The 27473-nt window shown below is 44.7% G+C and overlaps 1 protein-coding gene across 11 annotated transcripts in view; it reads right to left on the reverse strand.

Annotated features, from left to right (window-relative positions):
* Positions 1-578: 578 nt before the first annotated feature.
* LOC146193939 (mediator of RNA polymerase II transcription subunit 25-like) overlaps positions 579-27473 on the reverse strand; it is a 95327-nt gene continuing 68432 nt past the window's right edge. For 6 of the 11 annotated variants that reach the window (XM_084602890.1, XM_084602892.1, XM_084602891.1 and 3 more), the window contains 6 exons: positions 25853-25915; positions 22465-22590; positions 18729-18956; positions 12821-12946; positions 11812-11919; positions 579-2884 (listed from right to left, as the gene is read on the reverse strand). In XM_084602890.1, coding sequence (XP_084459016.1) covers positions 2693-2884; positions 11812-11919; positions 12821-12946; positions 18729-18956; positions 22465-22590; positions 25853-25915 — 843 coding nt within the window. In that variant the 3' untranslated portion in view covers positions 579-2692. The remainder of the gene's footprint in view (positions 2885-11811; positions 11920-12820; positions 12947-18728; positions 18957-22464; positions 22591-25852; positions 25916-27473) is intronic. The other 5 variants (XM_084602896.1, XM_084602898.1, XM_084602897.1 and 2 more) reach the window with 3 other exon arrangements.

Raw genomic sequence — 27473 nt, forward strand, 5'->3', positions numbered from 1 at the left:
GCCCTGTAAACATAATAAACCTCATGATTTTCACATTCTAACATGTCAGACGGGTTTGAATGCCACAACGGGTTTCATATTAGTATTCTGTCATGGTTGTAACCTACATAGGCTGATAGAAGGAAGAAAGGTCCTACAAATCTGTACAGCTTTTCTACACTAGTATATACCCTGCACAATCCTGAACAGGGAGACCTTAACACGCAGATCACACTGAAGAAATGGTTTAAAATGAATGATCACTGAGTTGCACATACTTTTCAAACGGAATGCCACGGTGATTTGATGAGTTGGAAGTCATTTTGTAGCACAAACGGTTAGCAGTCTTGAAAGGAAAGACCACATACTCGAAAATTGTATACTGGAGAGTGGCATCACTCTGACAAGAGCCCCTCTCGCCCTCCACACCAATGAGGGTAGAGAAAACTTGCTAACCCATTTCATTCCCCTGAGGAAACGGGAAGAATTGATTGCATTGAGTGCATTAGTGAAAAAATTAGTAATGCACAATTTGGATGTAAGTGTTTCAACAAAGCAGCGAGGTGACAACAATAACATTCAAAACAACACCAACAATAATAAAAAAAAAAAAGAACAGTGCCTGCAAGGTGTTCTGATAGGCAGAGCATTAGTGTATAGTACCTGCTAGAAGGCTTGAAAAATATGAACCCTGGAGATGACGCATACTCAGACTTGCCTTAAAACTCGAAATTACTGCCGAGACACAATGCTGGACAGAAGAGAGCCATTTTTGCGTATTCAGGCTGTGATAACCATTTAAGAAATCTACCAGCTAGTACTACAGCCATGATTTCATCCCCTGCTTGCCACTTTGTCATATTGGTTGCAGCAAGGCAGCAGTCATAAGACACACCGACAATATAAAGAGACAGGTGAGGTGCGAAAGGACTAGAGCCTCCATTTTGTGTTGCGAAGTCCACTCACCATCGAACGCTTGTAAAAAGCTAACCTGGCCGTGGAAAACTAAGCGTGATCACTTCACTGTGCTCCTTCTTCATCTGCTTCAGATCAACTGTTTCAACGGCCTGCCTTCAGAGAAAGGCTATACGTTGAATCCAAACAAGAAGCATGGACAGCCTTAGTCCTAGCGCATACGATTCTCTTTTGAGATTCCGTTATTTCAGCCATAAAGCTTGCAGGCACAAGTGCTGCTCACCCACGTGGCTCCAAACTTTGCTTTAGTGCAGAAGGATTATGGCCAAGAAGAAAATGAAGACAGCATGGCAAAAAAAAAATACACATTATATATATATATATATACAGGGTGTTTCATCTAAGATTTTACCTATTTTTTAAAAATAGGAAAGTTAAGTTTTATTGTCGATTCTTCTTTTAGCTGTTGTATTAAGAGTAGAGAAAAGTCAGGAGCCCTAAAGGGTACTAATTAGCTTACTAATTAACTAAGATTACCTAATTAACTTTTTATTTATACCAGCTTGGAGCTGCTGTCAAATTGCAACAGTGAGCTACCAGTGTGAGAATGCCAAATAGTATTTTAAACGACTAGAAGCGCGCATTTCTTAAGGACTGCAGCGCTGGCAATTCTGGCCGCTTTCGACGCACGAAAACGAAACCTAGCAGTCGAGGCGCGCACTTATGCACGCCCATGAGTGACGCAGCCGTGACGTCACCGAGAGAAACCAGCCGTCTGGATGCGGCTGCTGCCGCCCACGAAATACGCGTCTGGAGGCGTCATGGTCTGGTACTTGAGATATCACCAACGCATTGCGGACGAAGCTTGTCATGGTGCGGGCGTAGCGCTGACGGTATGGGCAAATCAGCCCTCCCTCTCGACTACAAGCTTTGGCTCCCAGAGGGTGAAATAAAAAGAAAAGCAGTGCATGCACAGATATTGCACCACTGCATGTGATAACGCAGCGCCAGACGAGTAGTTCACGAGCGGCAGCAGGCGCCTTCAGACGGCTTGATTCGCCCGGCGACGTCACGACTGCGTCACGCGTGGGCGCGTACAATTCCGCGCTTCGTCTGCTAGGTTTCGTTTTCGTGCGTCGAAAGTGGCCAGAATTGCCAGTGCTGCAGTCCTTAAGAAATGCGCGTTTCTTGTCGTTTAAAATACCATTTGGCATTCTCACACCGGTAGCTCACGGTTGCAATTTGAAAGTAGCTTCTAGCTTGTATAAAGAAAAAGTTAATTAGTCAATCTTAGTTAATTATTAAGCTAATTAGTACGCTTTAGTACTCCTGATTTTTCTCTACTCTTAATACAACAGCTAAAAGAAGAATCGACAATAAAACTTAATTTTCCTATTTTTAAAAAATAGGTAAAATCTTAGATGAAACACCCTGTATATATATGAGCAGGGATGCTTCTACTGCTTCTCAGCAAAACGGGTTCTTGCCTTTAGCTCTGCAATCTCACAGGTGCCCTCTAACAGAGCACAAGAGAGTGGAACTGCCCTCAGCAAGGATAACTTGTTGGCCACGGCAGCTGTCTAGTGAATAAGTTCAGCACAGCAAACAGTCACAAAAGCCATAACAAATAAAAATAAAACTGCTGTGCTGCCCTGTGCTCTGAAATGTGCGTCGCAGAGAGAACTGGCGGTGATACAAGACAAGTGGCAAATGGTTGTCTTGTCAGTACTGTACCCACTCATGGCACCAACGGGTGCTTGGCGCCGCCTATTTGACCGCAGTGAATGTGGCAAGGGGTTCACCCATTGTGGGGTCCACCCCCGCCACCCAGTAAGTCTAGCAGGGCTGTGTCGTCCCAGCCGGGACCCCCTCCCGGCTGCTGTGGAGGGCCCCCTTGTGGTGGAGCCCCCATGGCCAGACCGCCCGCCAGTTGCGCTCGGATGCTGGACTGCTGCTGAAGGTTCTGCAGCAGCTGCTGCTGGCGCATCTGCTACACACACAAGCAAGCAGGAGACCACACGTCATCACCTGCTGGCACACGCCGTCAAAAGCATGCAACGGTGTCATAAATCGGTGGATTGCAGCACAGTACTGCTATACTACTACTACTACAGTTCACTCCTGATACAACTGAACTTCAAGGTAACTCGCAATGTTGTATAATTTTGTTCAGTTCAAATAAAAGGGGGGACATCATTCTTAAATCTAACTTTGTTATTTACTGCCTGAATATTATAAAACCTTAGAGGCTTGATCAGTTTTCTTTTTTTTTTTCTGCCGATTTCAAATATGCAAAAATTTTCCTTCTAGGGCAATTAGTTCTAGGGTCTAGGGGTATTATAATATTATTTCTATTGCCTGCTCAAAAAGCAGGGGAAAAAATGCTCAAGGGGAAATTCATTTTTAACAACATAGGTAGCTATATACTAAACGTGCAGGAATGCAATGCCGGAAGCAGTTCTAAAATTGAGCTAATATTAGATTTAGCAGCCCACTGAACTTAGCCCTCACAGTCATGGCAACTATAAAAATTTCAAGATAAAATACAAAAATTTTACTGCTGAAAATAAAAAAGAGTGCTTCGAACATTGCATTCCTTGCACTTTATAGTACCTACATGTATATTGAAAGTAATTTCTGATGACCATTTTTTCCTATTGTTTAAGTAGGCAGTAGCAATAATTCTCTAATACCTACAGAACTAACTGCCCTAGAAGAAAAATTTTTGCATATTGGAAATTGGCAGAAAAACTGAACAATTCTGTGAAGTCTCATTAAGTTTGGGCATTGAAAAAACAAAAATAGTTTTATGACCCACGTCCCCCATTATATACCCTTGCCTTTAATGGGATCAAGGTGTACAGTCGAATTGAAGCAGCAAGCGCAGACACACCTAGCAAGTATATCCACCATAGCTAGGCCTAAAATGGAATCTCTAACCAAGTGCTCTTTAATACCGGTTTCCATTGGGCGAACAGGAGCACTTTTAGCTGCACTAAAAGTGCTCTCGCGAGCTGCACTAAAAGTGCTCTCGCAAGGGAGAGCGCGCGCGCGCTCTCTCCCTCGGGACCGGCCGTTCTTCAGGTTATTCGCTGCCCGGAGCCCGGGCAGGATGGTCGAGAAAAATGGCGGAAGACGGCAGCGGTGACGTTCGGCCGGCAGATACGGGCAACGCAAGCACGGGAAAAGTTTGATCACATGACGCCTGATGTCACGCGCTCCGCTTCGGTACGCTGCTCTCCGAGCAGCGTGAATGTTCCATTGGGGAGACGAGAACGCGCGTCCCCAGTGCTTTCGTACGCTGCTCTGGCTGCTCGTTGCTCTTGCTCCTGTTCGCCAAATGGAAACCGGTATAAGCGTCACAGAGGACAATACTACCATGTCATTTCTTTGTAAAACTCGATTCTGCGACTTTTCGTGGCTGGCCGAGTGATGTTTGCCCGAGAGCAAAGAAGCATCTATAGTTAAAAAAAATTGGATTTAAAGATTTCTCCGCCAATTGATTCGAACTCGTGACACCAAGACCATAAAGGACAGGCCTGTGCATATATTGGTTTCATGGTTTGAATCGAATAGAAATTTTCTTAAAATAGTTTTGAAGCAAGCAGTATTCAAAGTATACCAAATACTTTTGGCATGTTAAACAGTTTAATTGGCACAACAGGCATTTTCAAAACCATGCATTTCTCCAACACATACTAGGTCAATACACTGAAAAAGAGTGCAGTGAAACTTTGTCAAATTCATTGAAGCTCTGCCAACCTTTTGCAAAAGCGCCATTGGAAATTAGGGGAGTCGACTTACATCTGGAGCTGATGTATTTGGGACCTATTTGTGGGACCTCCTACAGATGGCTTTAACCCTTTCCCTCCCATGCAATATAAGAAAAATTGTTCCAAATATAGCGGAATTTTTTAGTTGCTTTTTTTCTGAGTAAAACGGCACCATTCTTTCAATGCAGTAGGAATTCTTTATTGCCCAAATTCCATAAAAAAATTTTTAAAGAAGGCGTCACAGCAAGACACCAGTATTCTGTGAAAAAGCATCTTGCAGTGTTCGATACACAGTAAAAAAAGAACACGAAGAAAAAAATGTGAACCGCACATAAAATAAGCAACTTGAGCTATCCCAGTCGTTTGAGAGAATGAGAAACACGGCGGTGCAGCAGGCGGATTTGATAAATCTATGGGGCACCACTCACGGGCAGCTGCGAGATTTTCCAGTCCATCCGCAGAATCGTCATCGTCAGAGTCCTCAAATGACAACACTTTACTTTCCGTATCCGAGTACAACTCTACAGAACTGTCATCATCTGATGAGGAGTCGTCACAATACTTTCTTTTGTGCGAGCTTTCACTCACGTGCGGCACAGGGGTAGCCATCTTTCCTACGCTGCAGTTAGAGGGAATATGACGAAAGGCGACACACAAATAGAAAAACGTGGATGAGTATGGCCATCTAGTGTCCCAAACTGCAACTAAATGCAATAGGATGAGCATAGTCGTCATTGGTTCGCTGCGTATGATGCGTATGATGACTATAGTCGTCATTGGGTATTTAGGTACAGAATCTAATGACGAGTATACTCGTCAGCGGGAGGAAACGGATTGTATGGCTGCTGCTTTTAAGCAGTGGCCCCACGGACTTAACTTGTGTTAGGCACACATGCCAAGAGCTACCCCGCAGCTGAGCTCGGAAAGGGGCCATGTTCCTCTATGTTCCTTGTGCAAAGTCCGTGTCATAAAAAGCAACTGCAGGAAAGCACAGGAGGTCCATGCACAAAAAAAAAGTCTTTACAGTTCACTAGCGAATACAACTGGTTGAAAACAATTGCTGCGAAGAAGCCAGTAAACGAGTGGTGCGTGTCCTCAATACCCTTCATCGCAGACCTGCTCGTTCTGCTTCGTCTCGTAAAGAGGATATTCCGCTATAAGGAGCCTCCGTGGCAACAAGAACATTGTAATTTTGCCAGCAGACAAAGGCAATGCAACAGTTCTTTTGGATAAGTCAGACTATGACCGGAAAATACCATCTCTGCCGGAAGATGGAGAAATGTGCATCTGCCTCAAGATGAACTCGACACTCAAGCTGGAAAGAAAAATGCAAGAGCTTATTGCCGATGTATTGCAGGACGTTATGCCGAGCCAAAAACTGCTTTACTGCAAGCTACTGCTGCTGTAGTGATTCCACGGCCATATTTAATGGTGCGCCAAAAATACATGAACCAGAGGTTCCGATACAAGCCATTGAGGATTTTACACGCTCCCCTCTGCACAGCGTCTGTTTCAGTGATGGCTGCTAATCTTACTATGGAAGCACTGGAGCAACGGGCATTAGCCTTCTTTAATCATTATCTAAAGATCTTCCTTCGCGACATCGACGATTGCTTTTGCATCATTCATAAAGATGCTATGAGCCAGTTTTCGACACACTTTAACTGCCTGGAAGAAGTCATTCAGTTCACGCTGGAAAAAGAGGTGGTCGACAGTCTACCTTTCCAGGACGTCCTCGTCTCACGGGAAGGCCAAAGACTGTCGTTTAGCATATACAGACAGGAAGGAAACGCATGTAGGCCGCTATGTACATTTCAGTTCGATCCTTCCTGCCGCCCACAAGAGGGCTGTTCTGAGAAGTTTAATGCAGCGAGAGCACGGAAAGATTTTGCTAGCTGTGGTTACCCAAGACACTTCGTAAAGTCAACAGAACGAGAACTGTCATGACTCGACAATTGTCCCCAAGAAATGTGCTGCTATTCCGTATGTTCCAAATACGAGTGAGTGTCTAACCCGTGTTTTACATGAACATGATGTACAAGTAGCCCAAGTCCCTGCCAAGGAAATGTGACAAGAAGTTATGAGGTAAGAATTGTCGTAAAAAGAAAACAGACATCATAGTTTCACTTCGAATCTTTTGTAATAGTACAGGCAATGTCACACACGCTTAATCGGGTAACCTTGATTCAATATTCGTACAATCGTTGTGGTCCTTTAAAGCTTATTTATTGGCAAGCTTAAAATACAGGCTTATTTAAAGCTAGCTTATTTAAAGACAAACCTTTTTTGTTTTAGTTCCTCTATGAACAAGGCCCCCGTTCTAGGCGCTAAAATGCCAACAAATATTTTACTGTTCGACGACTCTGTGTTTTTGAATTGTATTCCCCGCCTGACAGGATTCTGTCATAGGCTCCCAAAGCATCGCTGGGCGGCGCTGCGGCTCCTGATGGGCAACGCCATCTGTGGCAGAAAAACACACACTGGGACGCCGCCGGCTGGGCTCGCTGCCTTCGCGACGTGCGCCGCGCGCTTTCTCTCGAACGAGCACGCGCCCTGACGCGCATCGCAACATGCCGCCTGCATTCCGTCTTGATTATTGGACAACCTGCCGCGTATTTCCATGGAAGAAACGTAATTATAAGCGAGAAGATTTTTATTCACGTCAGCACTGTAGAGCAGACGACAGACGGCGATGAGTAAATATTGATTGTGAATGCATTTCCCACGTCAGCGAAAACGTAGGAAGTTTATCTCGAGGTAAGTCGGCTATGCAACTATATTGTCGTATATAATATGTTTAAAAACTGCGGAAGTATTATCAGTACTCTGAGGTAAAGTTGCTCGCTTGTTGATTATTGTTTTGGCCTGTAGCATGAGATCTATATATGGTTTTGTTTTTATTATTACGATGTTACTAAAGCAAATCTTGCAGTAGAAGAATAAGCTATAGTCCGAAGGAGATGTTTCTTCAAATGCACGAACGTTAGCAGTCTCAAAAGCACATGCGTGCTCCGCGCGCTGCACGCGACATAACCGGCTCGCTGGCTCGGAAGGAAGGTGAAATCCAAGCTTGTACTACAATCGTGCTTTATTTCGGTTCTTACTAAATGGTAGTGCTTCATTTATATTTGGTTTATATTTACGAAACCTGTGACGCGAATAGGGTGCTCCATGCGAGTAGTGTCAATCGAGCCATAACTAGGATCGCTTTTGTATTGCACTTCCAACATATTTTGGTTATGAATAATAATAATGTTGGTTCATGTATTGGCCAATTTGCGGAAATATGTAAAAGCGGCTCAGCCAAGCATGTTTTCCACCCCCCCCCCCCCCAAAAAAAAAAAAAAAAAAAAAAAAAAAGCCTCGTTCCTAGATATTTTCTTGGTCACAGGGCACATTCACGCATCATTATCGATCGCGGACGTCGCACGCTGGACATCTGTTGATTTGGTTGCTTTCAGAGCGCTCGCAAAGCAGGGAGAGAGCACAGAAAATCGGCAAAGCAAGACACGCGCGGAGCGAAGAGCAGGATAATCCTCTACCCCCTTCACTTCGTATAGATGGTGTTAAACCATTGTACTTTTTGATGCCTCTCTAAGACGTCTTTGTCAACTGTCGAACATTTCTGAGTTTATGGAGAAGGGGAAAATTGGCCCTTTTCGTTTCCACAAAGAACGCAAGACTTCTCGGAATGCTGTCATGCGATTGGAAAACAGGTCTTATGGAAACGCTTCCAATGAAATCTGCAAAGTTCCACACGTGAGTCTCGTCGTTAGGCGCTTCGCTTACTATTGTGGCTACCCATGACACAATGCTACTTAGTACCTCCGTTTCGCATCAGCGGAAGCGTTTTTGTATCGCCAAATAACCGCCAGGCGCTACTCGATCGCCGCACGTACACAGGAAGCTAGCGGAGCGTCTGCTCCGGCGACGTCCCATCGTTTCACATTTCGCCACCATGCCAGGAATGCGGCGCTGCCATCGCGCGGAGAAACTTGAGCTTGGGTTCCCTATACTCTCGACTTGAATACAGCTCGTGATGGCAAAATCTACATCTCCCTTTTGAACCTTATCTACCTCACAAGCTCCACTTTTTGTGTGAAAGCACTACCCTTGCTTACGCACAAAACGCATGTCACTTTTGACCAGGCCTAGCTGGTATCCAAAAATGGCACAGACTGCTTATACAGTCGAGAGCCGAATCTTCCACTGACACCATGCTACAATGCGCACTGACTGGCATAGCATAGCAAATGGCAAGCACAGAATAGCAATGGCCAGACTTCACCACTCCATGGGCATTGCTTTCAGTTAACACAAATAAGCATGGTGCGTCTACTCGTTACATGCAACAACAGCTACACTGTGGAAGAAGCGTCATAAAAAGAAGGGAAGACAGCTATCAATCTGGGTTGAACGGTCAGAGTGCTCAAGCTCTTGAAATCGAGAGTCAGGAGCAAAGCAAAACACATGACAGTCGCTGCGGGAGAAAGACTGCAAAAAAGAAGCAAAAAATTTGGGGGATGCTTAAAGGGACACTGCAGCACTTTTACAAAAATTGGGCTTTCAGCAGAAACCCACAAATTAGGCAGAAGAAAGCAGAAATAGCCTTTTTTCAGTAGAAATATGCAGCCAGCGTGACGGGGCTCATCGCGAGTCGCGCCACCGACTGTGAATGGCCAAAACGTCGCGTGACGACATTTTGAGGACCGGGAAAGCTGCCAATGCGGCTCCTTCGCTGCGCTATGTGCTGATCGCAGCTGTCTGCGGCTTTGTGAATGTCATTATGGCATGCCATTTCCGCACGAATGACCATCGAGATTTTCGCCACACGTATCAGTACCAGATGCGCCCACAACTGATGCAGCCCTTTCGTTGTGGGGAGCGTAGATTTGGCATGAAAACTTGCTTTGGTTAGAGCAAGGCATTTTGAAAAGTAGTGTGTGTCATTATTAGCAGAAACTACATAGCCCTCAGCAAAACCTCGGCGCGCATATTCCTGGGAAGGAAGGGCAGTGAACAATGCCCTAGCCGACTACCTCCGTCTCAGGCCTATCGCCCCGCCCGAAAAGTCATTGTTGTGAAAAATGAACCCAAGGCTTGGTGTACCAAATCTTGCTTTGAGTGCCATGCATCATACCTTGGAGAAACAAAGAATTTTATAGAAAGGATGAAGCAGTACACAGCTGCCACCAAACAAATGAACAATAAGCAAAGCGCGGTTGCCGAGATCTCCAATGCATACGAGGCATTGATAGGGCCATTGTGCTGGAGACGAAGTCAAATGCGCGCAGAATGGTGCCCGAGTCATAGGACATTTAGCAGACGTAGAGAACCTTTCCCTTTTATCGTACTCTCACACTACACGCTTAATGAATCGACGGCTGACGTATGTTGAAAGCCAAGCCTCCACATCTATACCTTCACGAGAAAACCATGTTCCGAAATATGTTTTCTTACAAGAGCCTCGTTGTTTTCATTTCTAACTTAATTTACATCCCAAAACAGGACAGGACTATGTAAAATGACGAGGCAGCGATGGGTGCAAAATCGCAAGGCCATATATATGAACAACTTCGATGATTGCTTGCTTGGATGCATTGAAGGAAACCTCACTCTGTGCGCTCCTTACCTGAATGCGCCTATACCCAGGTGAGCGGTACACTCCTTATCTTCTAATAATGCTCCCATAAGGGTTCCACGAATATATCAGGCACGTGCCGTGCTGGAAAGGACCTCGCAAAGCCTTCACAATCTAGCTGCGACACAGTAGTGGGCTCTTCTTAATCATCTGCTAGTTCGCAAAAATCATCAGTGCGTGCTGCTGATGAGTTGTTCATGCTTAGCACAGAAACCGTTGCGTGAAGCTTTTGCGGGGGAAAAAAAAAAGGAGACCCACAAATACAATTATGCACCGATGCTGGCTGCCCGTTTCATTGCGAGATTGCACTCCATAAACAGATCGCAATTATCGCTAAATGCAACGGTTCACATACAGACGAGACCTGAATAATCAGAAATTAATGGAACTACGAAGTACAAGCCTTACCTCCCTTTTCTTCCTTTAATAACCACAGTTCTAGGAAATGATGACTGTCCCGATTCTTTTGTGCAAGGAAACAGAAGGAACTGTGTTATGGTTCAGCCATGCCTTTTTGTCAAAGCCCTATAGAAATCACATTAGGAAAAAACTGCATGTAGTCACAGTCACGAAAATGCTTCAAGTAGAATGTTTCCCTTGGTCGGCTTGAATTTATCTCTCTTCTCAGCGACACCGCATTGCACCACTAGCTTTAATTACTATGGGAGATTACATCGTCGTGTCCACAGCTGTTCATGCATCCGAACACATGCAGAGTTGTGTTGTATTGGTGCACAACATTAAGTTGACATGTTTTTTAATTCCATATTCACGCAAGACAAAGAACAGCGCATGCCTAAAGCAACCTCAGTTGGCTCTGTTGGCACCTCAGCGAAGCGAGGTTTCTCTCTCCGCTTGCCTCCTCTGTAGCAGTCCCGCGGGGCGCGAGAAATCTGAATAGCGCACTTTCAGTTGGCGATTCTGCAGGTGTTTTATGCATTATCGAAAAAATAACTTCTCAGAAATGATAAAAAAATAATCTACTTCAAAAATCTATAGTAGTGGCACATTTGAAAACTGCTGCAGTGTCCCTTTCAGCTCCACCTCTAAGCTTGTTCGCATGGCTTTCTATGGAGCACTTAAATTAGGGTGAACTTCTGATAACACTACTAAAGTCTCTGGTGCCTTAAATTTCCCTCCATGAAGTATGACATGGGCTATGCTGCAGAAATGCTTTAAAGCTTACAGCTGGTGATGGACAAAAAGAATGAAACCATAACATCTGAAGGCCCGCCAGTATCTACAGGCTAAACTACAGCGTTACAAAACTACAAGAAAAAAGACTGGATTACGTATTACTAAAAGGCATGACACACAATCAAAATCTATCCCCCTCAGGCTATACAGGATACACCAAGCTTTTGAGCAGCATTTAAAAGCAGCCTTCCAAGGTATGCTTTATTCAGTACACTTTATTTTAGTGTACTGAATTGAAACAACTAAGTGAGCAGATGTGGCCCATGTTTCTTTGGTGGTATGGACCAGAGAGAGAAAAGAACTGACCTGCTGAAGAATGTGCCTCAGGTTGGGTGTCTGGTTTGGCTGGAACCTCTGCTGCTGTTGTTGTTGTTGTTGTTGTTGTTGCTGTTGCTGCTGCTGTTGCTGCTGAAGCTGCAAGTGATCCGCAGGTGTCAACTTCACAGCTATGCATCAAAGCGGCACTTGTGCCAGCAGACGTTGGCATACACGACACATAGGTCTGATTCCAATGACAAACGAGCGCAAGTTTTTCTCTGCCCATATGACACAATAAAGGAACATTGACTCCTAAGGCGCACACATGCCAATGACAGTTGTTGCTGTTCCCCCCACTCAGCCTGTGCAACATGGAATGAGAGAGTTCCGAGATATTTTAGTGGTTACCCTTGCACGGCCACAATTTCAAGGGACCAGGCTTAGCGGAGAACATTTCTCAGCCTGCACAATATTTGATGGGTGGTACTAGATAATTTGCACACCCTGAATTAGGCTGTTCATAAGGTATATATCTATCTCAGGACGCGTGCACAAAGACAGCTGAAATCAAAATTTTCATCTAACAATTTGCACCACAAACATTCTACAGTGTTGCTTTAATGACAAGGTACTACAGAGATCTTTGCACGCACGCTTATGTGGCTGACTCGCCCTCCAACTTCCCTCAAGCTAGAGCTCTGAAGCCAAAAGTGACGCACTTGCTTCCCAAGCTTCAGTTTAGTATGATTTTTAACTTCCCAAGGCGACTGTGGCTATGAGAGACGCCGTAGTGGAGGGCTTTGGAAATTTCGACCACCTGGGGGTCTAATATGCAATGACAACACAGGGATGCCTCTCCGTTTCGCCCCCACCAAGACGGAGATTGTGTTCCAACCCGCACAGGCAGAACTATTGGCCCAATATTGGTAATGTGTTGGCAATGCCCGGCCCAACATAGGACCAGTGCATTGCCAAAATATTACCAATATTGGGCAGAGGGCCGCTACTCCTCCTCAATTTTTGTTGCAGTATAAGGAGAAGACCTTGGGAGTCGGACCTGTTGTGCCTGGTGGGTGACCACTCTCTGGCGCTCCAGCATGCTCTGCTGCTCCTGGGCCGCCTTGTACTGCAGCTCCTTGGCCTGCGCCGCCTCCAGCGTCTGCTGCAGCTGCTGGATCTTCAGCTGCATCATCCACACAACAGCCCTATTCAATCACCTGCCCGCCTGCTACTCACTGCACATAGTAAACACGCTGCTAATGCACAGGTGCAAAACACAGAGTGCTGATAAGCTCTTGTGGAACATTCCTTGAGTTCCATGTCTCTTGCAGAGCCTGCAACCGACACCTAAATGACGGCATCTGTCACAAGTGTCTTGCACAGCACTTCAATTTGAGACCATGTCACTAAGACCTTGATTCCGATGACTCTACAAAAAACTGCAGATTGCAGATTCTTGAAGAACTATGTGTTAGCAACTTTATCCTCTTGCTACTGTCAAGAGTAAATGAAATGACTATATTACCTTATTTGCAGAACTACAAGGTGAGAGCATGCGTGATGGCCCATGAGGAACTTAAAATATCATTACGAATATAATGCAATCTCAAGCTCTTCAGGTTAACTTTAGCGAAGGGCCTGGCAAGGCAATGAAAACACCACACTAAAAACGGAGGGAGTGGATAGGTAGAAGCAGTTTAAGAGGCAATGCTTCAAACGTACCTGCCGCACTTGAGTGAAGCGAAACTTCTGATACTTTCATGCAAATAGCCTCCCAAGCCATAGAGGCTGCTACATCACCAACATTCCGAAGCTTCTTGGTGTTTCCAGCAGGCCGACCCTGCTCCTGTTAGCTACTTTCTGCTTTGCCTACTCCACTCCAATTTGTCAGTGCATTATTCTTCTCCACCCCACCTCCTCCCTTGCACTTGCATGTAGAGCCCTTTACCCCAAGTTCAATGAAAAACCCGGCTTCGCCTCGACACTCTTGAGCATGGAGCAAAGGCCACTTTAGTTGGAGAAACAAATTTACACTAATAGTTTAAAAATACGACGTGAGGTGCCTCATGAAACATAATTTGCTGTGTCGCGAACTGAATTTCACAGATTCTTTTTCTCAATCCACAGAATTCAAAATTTTTCACCGCAGAAAGCCAGGGGCCTCAACTGTATGACATCCATGGTGAGTGTACATTAATACAGGAACAACAAGAATACTTCAGCATATCTCTAAAAGTGCTACATTCTCTGAAATAAGCAGCCCTACTTCCTGCTGTAAATGTTTTTTCAACTCTGACGCTGACGCTGCCAACTAGTGCCTGTGCCTTCTAGCTCTAGAGCTACGTGGCCATTGGAGAGCTCGAAGAACATTTGCAAAGCTTTCCCCAGTCTGTGCTACCACCTGGCATTGCAAGATGGTGTACTGAAGGGGTGATGAGAGGCCAGCAGGGCCCATGCCACTCTTCCACAGCCAGTCCCAGTGCCCTCTCTAGATCTGTAACTTTTCCGTCTGGGATGGCCAGCTGGAGTTTTGAGCACCTCAACAATATATGTTCCATGGTCTCTATTATGACTCAACAGGCCGTGCATAATCTATCAACGTCCTCAAATTTTGCCCTGTTTACGTTCGCTGGGCCCCTGTCCTAGCCTCGAACAGTTGCAAGCCGCCTCGTGAGTTATCAAATAAATTTCTCCTCTTTATGGCCTGTTTCACGTTCTGTACATAGCCAATATTGATTTTGATTTTCCTTGCATTCTTACCTTCACATTTTTCTTAGTCTCTTTTACCTCTCTTTCCACGCTAGTATTTTGCTGAATCCCGTCTGTAAACTGAATGTACTTAAACCTTAGCTTTTAGGTTCTGTTTGTCCACTTTCTGTTTATGCTTTTTATGCACAAGCACTTGTGTGCTTTTCTCGCCCACCTTGTTTCTTCCATTCCGAACAGCCTCTGATCGTATTTCAGTTTGCCTCTGTCACCTCAAATGACGCCTCTCTCTCACTAGGGCTAACCTGCCCAGCCATCCCCGATTGATTTCCAGGATTGATTGTACATCCATATGCATGTACAGGACAGCATTCCTAGAAGTGAGGCCTGGTACCATAATTCCTTTCTATACACATCCGACTATCTTGTACCTACTGTAGTTCCAAAGTGCCCCGTGTTTAATAAAATCAAAATTCCTCTTTCCCCTTTCTTTCATAGTTCTTTCATGTTTTTCCGGATAGTATTGCCCCTCTCGTCATTATATACCACTGAACTGCAGCCCCAACTTCGCACCCTCCATCCAACAGATCCTTATTATAATTGCTGCAACCCATCGTGGTTGTCTGCCGGCGGGACAATGTTGCCTGCATACATCAATCCTGCTAGCTTACGTTTTGTCCTCCTCGCATGTAGCCTAAGTCGACTCTTACCTTACTCAGTCAAGCAGGGGAGATAGGGGGCAGGCTTGCGAGTTCACTTTTTATTTTTGTTGTATTTGTTATCTGACCCTCCCATGTTATGACAGCCTCATTATCTGTACACACATTTTGCAGAAACCTGACCATTCTGCAATCTAATCCATACCCCTTTAACTGGCCCCACAGCTTACCCTCATCTAAATTATCAAATGCTCCCTTGAGGGGACATAGACACCAATTTTGGGGGGCAATTTTCTTCTTGTTAATGATGCTGAAGACATTCCTGTACATATGAATCCTCACGCTGTTTTTGCCTACAACTGCTAAATAATTTTTAATTGAACCTTCTTTTCTCACAAGTTTCAGTTTCAGTTTCAGCAGACGAGAGATGGTTGTGCGCAGAATGAACAAAGAGCGATATAATCACTGGCTTTTCACTTGTTATGAATATTGCCCTTGAGGCAGACTGGCTTTTGTGTTGCGAACTAAAACAACACAGGAACATTATATCACTGCTTTTTTATGCTTCAAGAAACCTAAACTTGACTCTAAAATCAAAGCCATCACTCAGCTCTTGAAACCAAAACCAAAACAGGTAAGAAATGAAATTCGATTATAAATTATTCAGCAAAAGGATAAAACATGAATCCAAAACATTAGTTGTGGTTTAACTCTGGTTAACCCGAGTTGAATTGCGATAGCAACGGTGGAAGCTTCTTTTGCCTGCTACATTATTCCCCTATCATGCCCTATTAGTGTAAGGTGCTACATTATTGGGAACACTTAAGCTCCTGAACCTTCTGTAAACCTGAACCTGGGAACGCTTCTGAACCGAATGTGGAGAGAAAGCATCAGCTGCCGATGACCGAACATTTTCTTCTTCTCCTTCTTCGTGGCTGTTAAAGGTCAAACGTGGCCCTTCCCGGGACGATGCGACGGACCGAAACCTGGCACAGTATTGCTATCGCAATAAAATTAGGTGCCTATACTCCTTTATTGTCCAAAATGATGGTCTCTTATCTGTCGCTGCTATCTCTATACAATGGGTTATTATAAATAAGTTATCCTCTAGTCTTCTGTCCTTGTGGAGACCACTTTACAGCTCACCTAGCATCTCCTCACTTTCTGCTGATTCCTCTAGTTTGTATTTAACGAGTTGCATTGCCAGCCTGTATACGACTGAGTTGACTACTGTTTGCTTCCCTTACCCTTATAAACCGATTCCATCGTGGCAAATTTCCATTCTTTTCTTCATTCCCTCTTCTTCTCCTCTCTCTTCTTTTTTCCATTCCCTCTGTTATTTGTGCTGTCAGATGCCGTAGTTTCGATTTGCTTTTTTTGGCCTGGCATGCTAATCAACCTCATGGGTATGCCGTCAGGCACTGTGGCTGTTCCAGTGGGAAGCTTGCCTTCTACTCTGTCCCATTCTTTTGCGATTTTCTCTCTTCGTTCCTCCTCCTCTGCCCTGTTGCCTTCAATATCCTCACATCTTCCTTTTGTGTCCTTCACCCAGGTTCTGCAAATGTAGCCTTAATTATGCGCCTGATATACTATCCCTGTGCTTTGCAAAATAAAAAACCGCAGCAGACACAGGACAGCAGGAAGTGAGACCTGTCCTGTGTCTGCTGCAGTTTTTAATTTTGCAATGTCTCACCATTTGGCCTACCCTCCTAAGTTCTAAAGCTTCCTCTCCCTCTGGCCTTTTTTTACGTTCCTGCGTGGTCAGTGACCATTGTATCCTCCCCCCGTCTTCTTTTCTTGTGATCTCAAGTGCTCCCAAAACCTTTTTGTGGTGCTGGCGATATGGTCACAAGACAGGCAGCAACTGTGGCGATGATAGAACCCATTTCCCAACCACTCGCAACGCCCCCTCACAGATTTAGCCACGCTGGCTAATGCCGTTTTCACGTCATTCGCTTCTTAGTATTACCTTTTTTATCAAAAATTCAAACAAATTATCATAGTAAACATCTTCCGGGTGGCCAAAAAGGTATAATTATATCTGCTATTCCACCAATAATCGATCATTATACATGATTTATTTTTGCATAGGTCCAACGTGAGAACTGATAAACCTTAAGAATTTTATCGTTATATGCCATACATTGTTATATCTGGTAACATTATACGTGGATTACACCATACATGGCAAAAAGCAACTGTAAAAATATTAATTTAGACGAACAGCAGTACAATGAGTAGCTAACATTGTGAACTTTTTCTGAATTCTCGGCATAAGATGAATCTTAAAAATGGAGTAAATGTTGGAGTCCGTCAACAGGATAACAACAAAGTGCCGAATTTCAGATTCCCCTACATTATACTGCGCAGCAAAACAACCCCTGCCAGCTGTGGAGATGTGTGCTATACCTCCCTAAAAAGCGTTGTACATATATTAACCATAACTGCACTTAGTTTCCCTGGACCACAGCGAAGACAATTGGCAGAGGAAATAAACAGGTACCATTAATAAGTCAAAGATGCTGCAGGCTCACTGCAGTCAGCATTATGTTGCCAGCCTTACTAACAGCCTCTTCTACCGAATACAGCCTAGTAATATTACACACACACCCACCAAGCCATACCAAAACTGCACTTCTGCCACCAACATCACTGAGGCACAGATTGAGCCAGAAATGCATGTGATCGTGACCACGTCTCATGGGTCTCACAACTGCCAAACACAACGATAATATCTGCGGAGCCATTTGGGCATGGAAGCGCGCACCCAAGACAAATCTCTTTTTGCCGGCCTCCTGCTTCTTATACTATGAACGATGTCCTGTATCTGTTCATCATTTAAACCTAAATTGAAGTGGCCAGAGATGTAGCCTTAGATCTGAATCAAACTCCCGCTGACAAACATCATGGCTTGCAAGCATTTAGATGAAACTTATATGCTGTATGCTGACGCTAGCAACCTGGCATCTGAAGAGATAAGATAGCAGAAGCTTCAAAATATCCCATAGTACTCTTACGCTTATGCTGTGCCAGTTGCTTTAGTGTACGCCAAGCTGACAGCCAGTCAGACAGGGGTTGCTTCATGCTCTCTTTCCAGTCTATGACACTTTCTGGAAGATGATTGCCAGAGTTTACCCAGAATGTAATTGGTTCATAGGAAGGGAAAGGCACCTGTCAACCTGTCACACTTCTTTCAGTGTACACCTGAACCAATCCGTAAAGGAAGGGAGGAAGGTGGGAGTGAAAGTGGGAAGGGATAAAGAGGTGCCGTAGTGGAGGGCTCTGGAGTAACTTCCACGACTTGGGATCTTTAATGTGCACTGACACTGCATAGCACACGAACACCTCTCCATTTTGCCTTCGTCGAAACGCAGCCAGCGGTGATCAGGTTCGAACCCGGGTACTCCAGTCAGGCATCTTAACCACTGCACCACAGCGGTGGGGCCACAAAATGAAGTAAAAAACCATTTCCCTTTGAATTATATTCAACAATGCTTAGTGGGTACAAACTAATATTTCTGACCTTCAGGACCTCTGGAAAGGTGCCCCTAGGTATATGACACTAGACACAGACAGTGGTGCATGTAACAGTGCACTGACCAGGTTCTGTTGGCGCTCAGCTTCCAGCTGAGAGAGCCTGTTGGCCTGCTGCTGGGAGACGGTGGCTGCCTGTGCACCTGGGTGCCCAGGGGGCGGACCCTGGGGCGGAGGGGGACCCTGGGGAGGGAGGGGTCCCCCCCTGGGTGGACCTACCCCAGGCATGGTTGGCGGCTGGGCATTGGGGGGCACCTGCTGCTGGGGGGGTGCCTGCTGCTCAGGGGGCATCAGCTGCAAGTACACCAAGGAAGAGGAAGGAGGGAATCAACCGACAGGACACGCATGGGGAAAGACAGTAACAAACTTATGGGAAATAATGGCCCTTCCAGGAATGCTAGCTACTTGGCATAAACCTAGAGCTGGCTCTCGAGCACCAGGCTAGGCAATAGTACATGCATGGCTCATTGAGAATAAACTGTTGCAGGTTATCCTTTAATGTACACGTCATGAGAGGGAATAAGGTTTGAGCATTGTTTTATTTATTACTCCATAATTATGTGTGACAAGCGCAGTTTCTTTCTTCCAGTTTTCTAGCTAGTTTTTCCCTGGATGCACAATATCCAAATGCCCTCCTCATATTAATAGAGAAATACCGAGAATATTCGCAATTTTGTACAAAATTAATATAAGGAAACGCACATGTGCAGGGCTTAAGTCCCAAGACAAATGGGCAGATGACATACAGAACGCCTTGCAATGCATCCTGGTTACACCATGCTTCTTGTAATTTGGGTCACATGTTCCTTTCCATACTGCACAGCACTGTACAACTCCGTGCAGAAAGCGAGCTTGTTTTGAAAGTGCCACGAAAGACACCAAGAACTGATCTGATTAGGCAGCAGCTGTTGTGCAGCCGCTATATTGTGCTACTGCTTTTTTTTCGACCACCAAGACTTGGCATAGCTGCCCAGCTCCTTGATGCAGCCAAAAAGCTGTGCTCCAATGGATGTTGACTGTGTTTCATAATCATCATCATCAGCCTGACTATACCCACTGCAGGGCGAAGGCCTCTCCCATATTTCTCCACTTAACCCGGTTCTGTGCTAGCTGCATCCACCTGACCCCTGCGAACTTCTTAATCTCATCCGCCCACCTAACTTTCTGCCGCCCCCTGCTACGCTTTCCTTCACTTGGAATCCAGTTTGTTACCCTAAGCGACCAACGGTTATCCTTTCTTCGCACTACACGTCCTGCCCATGCCCATTTCTTCTTCTTGATTTCCACTAGAATATCGGTAACTTGGGTTATTTTTCTGACCTACTCTGCACTCTTCCTATCTCTTAATGTTACCCCTACCATTTTTCGTTCCATAGCCCTCTGGATTGTCAACTTAACTAGAACTCTCTTGGTTAGCCTCCAAGTTTCAGCGCCATAGGTGAGTACAGGTAAGATGCAACTGTTATATACTTTCCTCTTGAGCGACACCGGTAAGCTGCTAGTCATAATCTGCGAGAGCTTGCCAAATTCGCTCCATCCCAATCTTGTTCTTGTTGACTGCGTTTATTCTTCTCTAACGCTCACCACTGGACGGTTACCTAAACATAAAAGATTGCCAGACTGAATTTCCCGACACCTTCTGCCAACCATTACAGCGGCACAAAATTTTAGTGTGAGCAACAAGGCACCTGGAACTTTCGAAAGTAGATGCACTTAAGCCTGCTTTGATTACTATCATCCCTGCCCATCCACTGTTAGACCTACACCTCCTTGAGTGGCCTAAAATGACCAGTCTTGCTAACTAGCCATTTCATACCTGTTGCATTCATGATGACGTAGTATGCTCCAAAACACGACAGAATAAAGCAGCCAAACAACATGCAAAACCATGTGATATTGGCAGACAGCACAAAAGTGTTTGCACTTCCCTGTAACCGCCGCACTTTAATGAGTCTCTATAGCGAATGCTTCAGCGTGACGCAGGTTAAGCATAGCTCATGCATTTCACACGCCTACAGTACAGGTGTACATTCAGGGATAAAAGTTTGCGGGATGTGGATTTGTGGAAAAACGTTCATTTCTTCGTTGTCTCGGCAGTTTTTCCTGTGATAATTTTTCTCTCAATAGAGTGTGCTTGCACCCTTGTGATTCAGCACACTTCATTCACTATGTTCGTCCAGTCACACAGAAAAAAAATATTCTTCCACAACCTCATATTCCGAAAACTTTTATCTCTGCCTGCACATCAGCCCAATGCAAGCAAGCTCGACACCATGGCGTCTAAGAGAAGACCAACCAGAAAAGCTTCAGGATAATGAGAAAGCCAAAGAAGACAAAACGAGATGCTCGAAGCCAAGAAAATTCTGTCGAAAGAAACGCGACTTGTGCAGACATTGCATAGCTAAGTCTCTGAAGACAGAAAGGCTGGAGGACACTGTAATCGGAGCAGCGGCTTCATTCGCATGCAATGGAAACACAGGTCTCTGTGTTTAGCGATGAGGCTGGGTCTGCACATTCACAGTCTTGAAATCATAACAGTCGGCAGGAACCCTTACCTGAAGCCACAAGAATCTCTGTTTTGAGCAGGAAATTAGCTGTCAAGTGGGCTTTTTTTTTTTTTTTTTGTGGACCAAGGCAGACTTTCCAAACGGACAATTTGTTCATGGTCAAGATCAATACGAGACATAAAATGTCAGTTTTGCACAACGAGGATGCAGCGACAGTAACACGCAGTGATAAGCCCGACCTTTTCAAGAGGGCCGTGGGGCAGGCTGTTTTTCCAGAGGAAGGAGCGGTAAGAGGGATACTGCTGCAACAGCATGCGAGAGAGGGGATGTGCTCGGAGTTCACGAGGATGGCATGGAAAAACCTTGACAGCGTGGCAAGTGAAACACCACTGATGACGTGCTTCAGTGTTTGGCACTTTCGCTCATCAGCCAGTACTTTTGCTGACCCCGAGCCTCAGTCCACCCATGCTTTTATGCTGCTACAAAGTATGGACCGCCAGTTATAGGGCACAGATCATGTGAACTTGTACAAACATGCCACAAGTCCCTCACAGCCACTTTAACAACTGTAGCATGCATCACTGTCATGGTGCAAAAAAAAACAACTCACTGGTCTAAAGAGGGAGCAGCTGAAATGTACAACGACATCTACAGCAGCCCATCTCTGTGCCAAGAGTGGAAGTTGTAAGGCCTGCAGTATAGTTGACAAAGGCCAGAGAGCCCTTGCACTTCTCCATTGTGTCCAACTACTGTGAATAGTTCATCTGAGGAGCTTTGATTACCACTGTAATATAGCTGGATGTGTAACGCAATCAGTCTAGATGGTTGACAGTGCCGTGGCTCCAGTAGAGAGCTGTCACTATCAGTGCTAAGCTGTCCATGAGAAACAGTGTACTCCGTTATTCTGCGGGCTACTACAAAGCAAAAAAAATAAAATACTGTACCAGGTGAAAATTACAAAACACCTTGACCACACCGATGACAAGCTTTTTTTTTTCTTTCTCCCAAAACAAATAAACAATGGGTATGGAAACAAATAGGAGAAAGTTCCTTCAGGACTCATATACATGCATAAAAACAGCTGATGTTTATTTTCCCTGCGACAAAAAAAAAAAAAAGAAAAGAAGAAGGTTCTTAAAACAATCAAAAAGGAAACAGGGAATCTGCCACAAGGCCTTTTGCTTTTACTTTGTCAGCTGTTATTTTTTCCTCCGTACTTTGTTTATCCTTCAAAGACATATGCAATGCATAGGACACACAGAGACATGACTGCTGCATAAAGAGGAGGCTCCAACCTTAGGACCATGTGACCGAACAACCTCCTGTGGGTGGTGGCTGTTCGCTGTGGGTAGGTTGCGGGGAGCAAGGCCTTTTGAGAACTCAGCTCGGAGTATTCCTTGCACTGGTCTGGCCGGCTCGGGCTAGGGGAGGAAAGTAGTGAGAATGCTGCTGCAGGAGAGGGAGAGGGGAAGGCACGAGGGAAGCAAGAAGTGATACTGCCGCCCCCCTTAAGGGGGCACATGGTTCTTACAACTAGTTTTGTTAATCATTGCCTGAATTCGATGAAACCTCGCAGAATCATTAACTTTTTCTCTGCTGATTTCAAGTATGCAAAAATGTTCCTTCTAGGGTAATTAGTGCTAGGGGTACTAGTAAATTATTGCTATTGCCTGCTCGAACAATAGGGAAAAATACTCATGAGAAATTTATTTTGAGTAAGCAGGTAGATACTATAGAATATGTAAGAAATGCAATGTTGGAAGCAGTTCTAAATTTGAAATAAAATAGAGATTTGGCAGCCCACTGAACTTGGCACTCACAGTCATAGCAACTATACAAGAATTTCAAAACAAAATACAAAAATATTACCCGTGAAAACAAAAAGCACGCGCTTTGAATATTGCATTCCTTACACTGTAAAGTGCCTTTTTTTCCTATTGTTTGAGCAGGCAATAGTAATAATTCTCTAATACTCCTAGAACTAACTGCTCTAGAAGGAAAATTTTTGTAATTTGAAATTAGCAGAAAAAAAGCTGAACAAGTCTGCAAAGTCTCATCAAATTGGGAAGTAAATAACAAAATTAGTTTTCAAGAACCATGTCCCCCCTTAACCCAGCAGGTTTAGTGCGGTAAAGGGACAGGGTTAGGTGGACCCCTCCTAACTCTAACCGAGCAGGTCAGAGTCCGGTCCTCCTGCTACACTGCAGGCATAGACACGTAAAGCAAGAGACTGCATTGCCTCAAGAGACTTGTTTGACCACAAGGGGGGTTGCAATACAGCAAAGTGAGGACAGGAAAGCACCCATCTTCGACTTTCACAAATCCATGAACAGGAGGGAAGCACCATCACCGCAACCTGCTCAGTGCTGTCCCTTACATGTCCATTGCTGCCATTTGTGTGCAGGCGGGTTAATCAGTTTATAATCACATGGCGACAGGTGGCTTGGCATGCACAGAGGGCATATTCCAAGCACTACGACCAAGCTTCCTAAGATGGCACTGGAAATGTGGGAATGAGATGAGTTTTTTTAAACACACCCCTTCGCAGGGCCTGCAATGGTACTGAGATCTGACCTTCAAGACCCAAAAGGCATGCAAAGGAAAGCTGAGACAGGAAAAATATGGCGCAAATCATTGCAGCTGGCTTCCTTCCCCAAGCTCTACTGCTTTCTCATGCTAGGAACCAGAGATGAGGAAAATGGATGAAAGAAGAGAAATGGAAGCAAGCCTGAACGCAGGCAGACGTGGAATGTTGTGGAATGTTCGGCACCACACAATGAGCCGGACTACAGAGTTGGAGTACATGGGTTTGAGAACTTTGCTGTTTCGGTGGAGGCTAATTACAAAGGTGTCTGTTTGATGTGTTGACACTGATATGTACTGCACAAATGAAATCCGATTCACCAATCTACTAATTTGTTTTTTGCATTGTGTCTTGAATTTTTGTCACTTTTAATATTTATCAATAGTTTCCACCTCTTTTTCTTTTTTGTGCGTGCGTGTGTATCCTACATTGTGGAATATGCCACTCAGTTCTGCTTGTTTTGCACTAGTATAATGGATACACTGTGCACATAGAGTACTATTTTGATTGATTTTGTGCGCGCCTACTTGAATTGTGTTTGTTTCAATGTATATTGTGCCCTCTTTCCTGCAACAGCCTCAAAGGCAAGGCTAGCAGTATGCTTAAATAAATAAATAAATATCAAAACCAATGTTTAAGCCCTCAGTGCCTGCTTTAGTTCATTGAAGTGGCCGCTGTGATTGACAAAAAATGTAAGTGCCGTTGTCCCACGTGCACTGTCTGTTTATGAAGGATAGGCCTGCTAAAGGGCCACAGGTTGTTACCTCCTCCCTGGGCTTTGTGTCAGTGCTGTAGTAGTGGGGTATGGGCATGGCAGAAACGTGCACCACAGGAATCATGGTGGAAAAATATGGTGAAAGGGAAAGAATGGGGCCGTCAATCATGCCCATGGCTGCTTCGAAAGAGGAAGTGGACTGAAGAGGAGTACTACTTGAAGAAAGACTGTGCTTGGTAAGCTAGGAAGACTGCTCTTTATAACTACAGGACATGAATGGCACTTTCAAATTCTCTCTCTCAATGTATCACAAGTTGAAAATATCCCCCGCCCCCCAACCCATTCACCTCACCTGTTGCTAAATCCTGCATTACACACTGTTAACAGTCACATGAGACTTTTTCAACAACGATCAGCCAGCTACTAGTGAAAAAGAAACCTGGCCACAAAGTAGTGCGACTGTGAATGAAGATGCAAGCAAGCAGGGCTCACGAGACCCCTTCCAAAAATTGCCTTGGCCAACAAATATCCGATGATCAATCAACCCCAGAATGGAAATGGAACTGCTTTGTCCAGCCTGTTGTCCACTTCCTTGGCATGTGGTATTATATGCCTGAAGATGTGAATACTCACATGTGCTAAAAGTTGCAATGCTAAGAGTCTAGAAACCGAACTGCATCACAAACAAAGAAAGCATGGAGCACAGGGCAACTGCTGTCAGGTGCTTAACTGAGAGCAGTTCATAAATACACCGTTGCGTGGGGCCTCATAGATTTTTCATTTTCAAAAAAAGAAAAAGAACAGCAAACAAAGCCTACTCACTAAAGCACCAACACTATTTACGAAAGCTAGGTGTGCATTCAACACAATAGCAGAAGCAGACTCAACAACTGCACTGACAAAAGAAAAGGCACTGGGAAGAACAAAGATACTACATCTCGAGCACACATGAAGTCAGAAACACAAACACAGCACCTAACGTGCCACCACTTATCAACTAAGCAATAGTGTTCAAGACAAGAGGGCCAACCACAACAGAGATGGCTCGAAAATAATTCACGCAAGTGTGTCAAAAGCCAAATGGCCTCATGGATTCGCTCTGTCAGAGAGACACTAACCGAACAAAAACAAACATAAGCCACAATACAGGCATCTAAGACCATATCATGGGTGCAACTCATAACTTCAATGAGCTGTGCCACAAGCGTGTATACACATGATGGACGGATAGATGAAAGACAAGAGGGAGGCGAAAAGGAATGCAGGCAGGGAGTGAGAAATGGCGGTTGGCCCTGCATAGGCAATCGCAAAGGGGGAGCTCACGGTAAGGCTTGGTAAGCGCAAACAAGCAACAAAAAGCAAACGAACGAAAAAGGGTGTGTACCGTCTTTGCCAAAATGTTGTTTCCGGGCCACATGGCAGCAGAGTACTGCTGCCCTGGTGCTGCCTACAAAAGAAGAAAGCAAACAAAGGGGGAAAAAGAGAACGAAAACAAAACATATGTGGCACACAACTGAACACAAAAGCAAAGAAAACAAGAATGCAAGCAAACATACGGTAAAAAAAAGAAATTACTTCACTGCAAGACATATCAAGCTGCCTGCAAAGCTTAAAAAGGGGGGAAAAAAAAAAGGACAAAAATAGATAATGAGAAAGAAAAACGAGCTTTTTGCAGAAGATTGTAGAATTTTTTTTTTTTTTGTCGCCCAAACTGCTGTTGCTCATGAGAAGACCATAGATTCGATGAATCGACCATCTGATGCCTTCAAACCATTGACAAGCATGCAAACGTTAACAACTTTGGCAAAATCAATGACTAACTATGGCATAACTATTCTTCCCGAGTGCCTTGTGTGGTTATAAGCTCCCGACTATATACTCTATATTACATGCCAACTGTTCAATGTAACTGCATTTAAACCCTGGCACTGGCTTACCACTAAAATCGGGAAGAAAAAAAAAAAAGAAAAGAAAGGCTGGGTTTTAGCAAAAAACTAAGTAATATTTTTAAAAAATCCTTTCCCTCTCTCTCTATCCAGCACAGCAGCTTTGAGTACATGAAATCTTCAGGTACCATACACTACAAACTTAAAGCCATTATTGGAACAAAGCACCACAAAGCTAAGCCTAATATAGCCAGTGGTGACCCAGCAGCAGCAAGCGAAGGCTACCAGAATGACATGCATTGCCACAAACGCAGCACCTTAAATGGGGAGGGCACTTTGCTCATCTGCCCACACAGACTATAACCCCAGCCCCTTAAGGAATCTGAAAACTACAGGAAGCTCTACTGCGGACATCAACTCACTAGAGGTCAAACCCGCAATGCTGTTTACACGTACAAATTTCTTAGGTGAGCAACAACACACAACAGAGACAAGGCAAAGGCATGGCCAGCCACACACGCAAGTTAGACCCCTGGTGAGCTCAGAAACAAAGCCCCACTTTCAGGACGGTGCACATTTAAAGAGCAACTCCAGCAATTTTCTTCATGTTCACAGATCAAAATGAATACCCATTGTGGCATTCCAATCTGCCAAGTAAAATTTCTCGCCTAAGCACAGTATAAACTTGTCCGCACTCAAATTTTAGAGTTTGGTAGCCCCTGACGGGAGCCACACCGCAAAACCAAGCGTCGCCTGTGTTTATGACGTCCCGAGTTGGTCAGGTGCACACAGAGTCTGCAAGCGGTTTCACGGCATCTGAGGGCGCTCACACCACCTTAGATCCGTGTTTTCAGCTACATGTGATGTGTACACCAAAGAGACGGGTGACGGAAACTTTTGCTCTGCTGTAATACAATCGAATTCCTTAATGGTGACAACAGGGGTAACCTGCCGTAAACTTCCTAGCGACGAAAGCCTTCATAAAATGTAGGTCAGAGCTGTCCGCTCTAGCAACAACAAACGAGAACTCGGTGTGTGCTTGTAAAATTTTTCACCACAGTGTTATGAAGAATGCATGCTTTTGGCCTTGCTAAAGCTGCACTTCGCAGGTTCTTGAAT

This window comes from Amblyomma maculatum, chromosome 4 (genome assembly GCF_055883805.1).
Source record: "Amblyomma maculatum isolate TAMU_Amacu chromosome 4, ASM5588380v1, whole genome shotgun sequence".
Taxonomy (NCBI): domain Eukaryota; kingdom Metazoa; phylum Arthropoda; class Arachnida; order Ixodida; family Ixodidae; genus Amblyomma; species Amblyomma maculatum.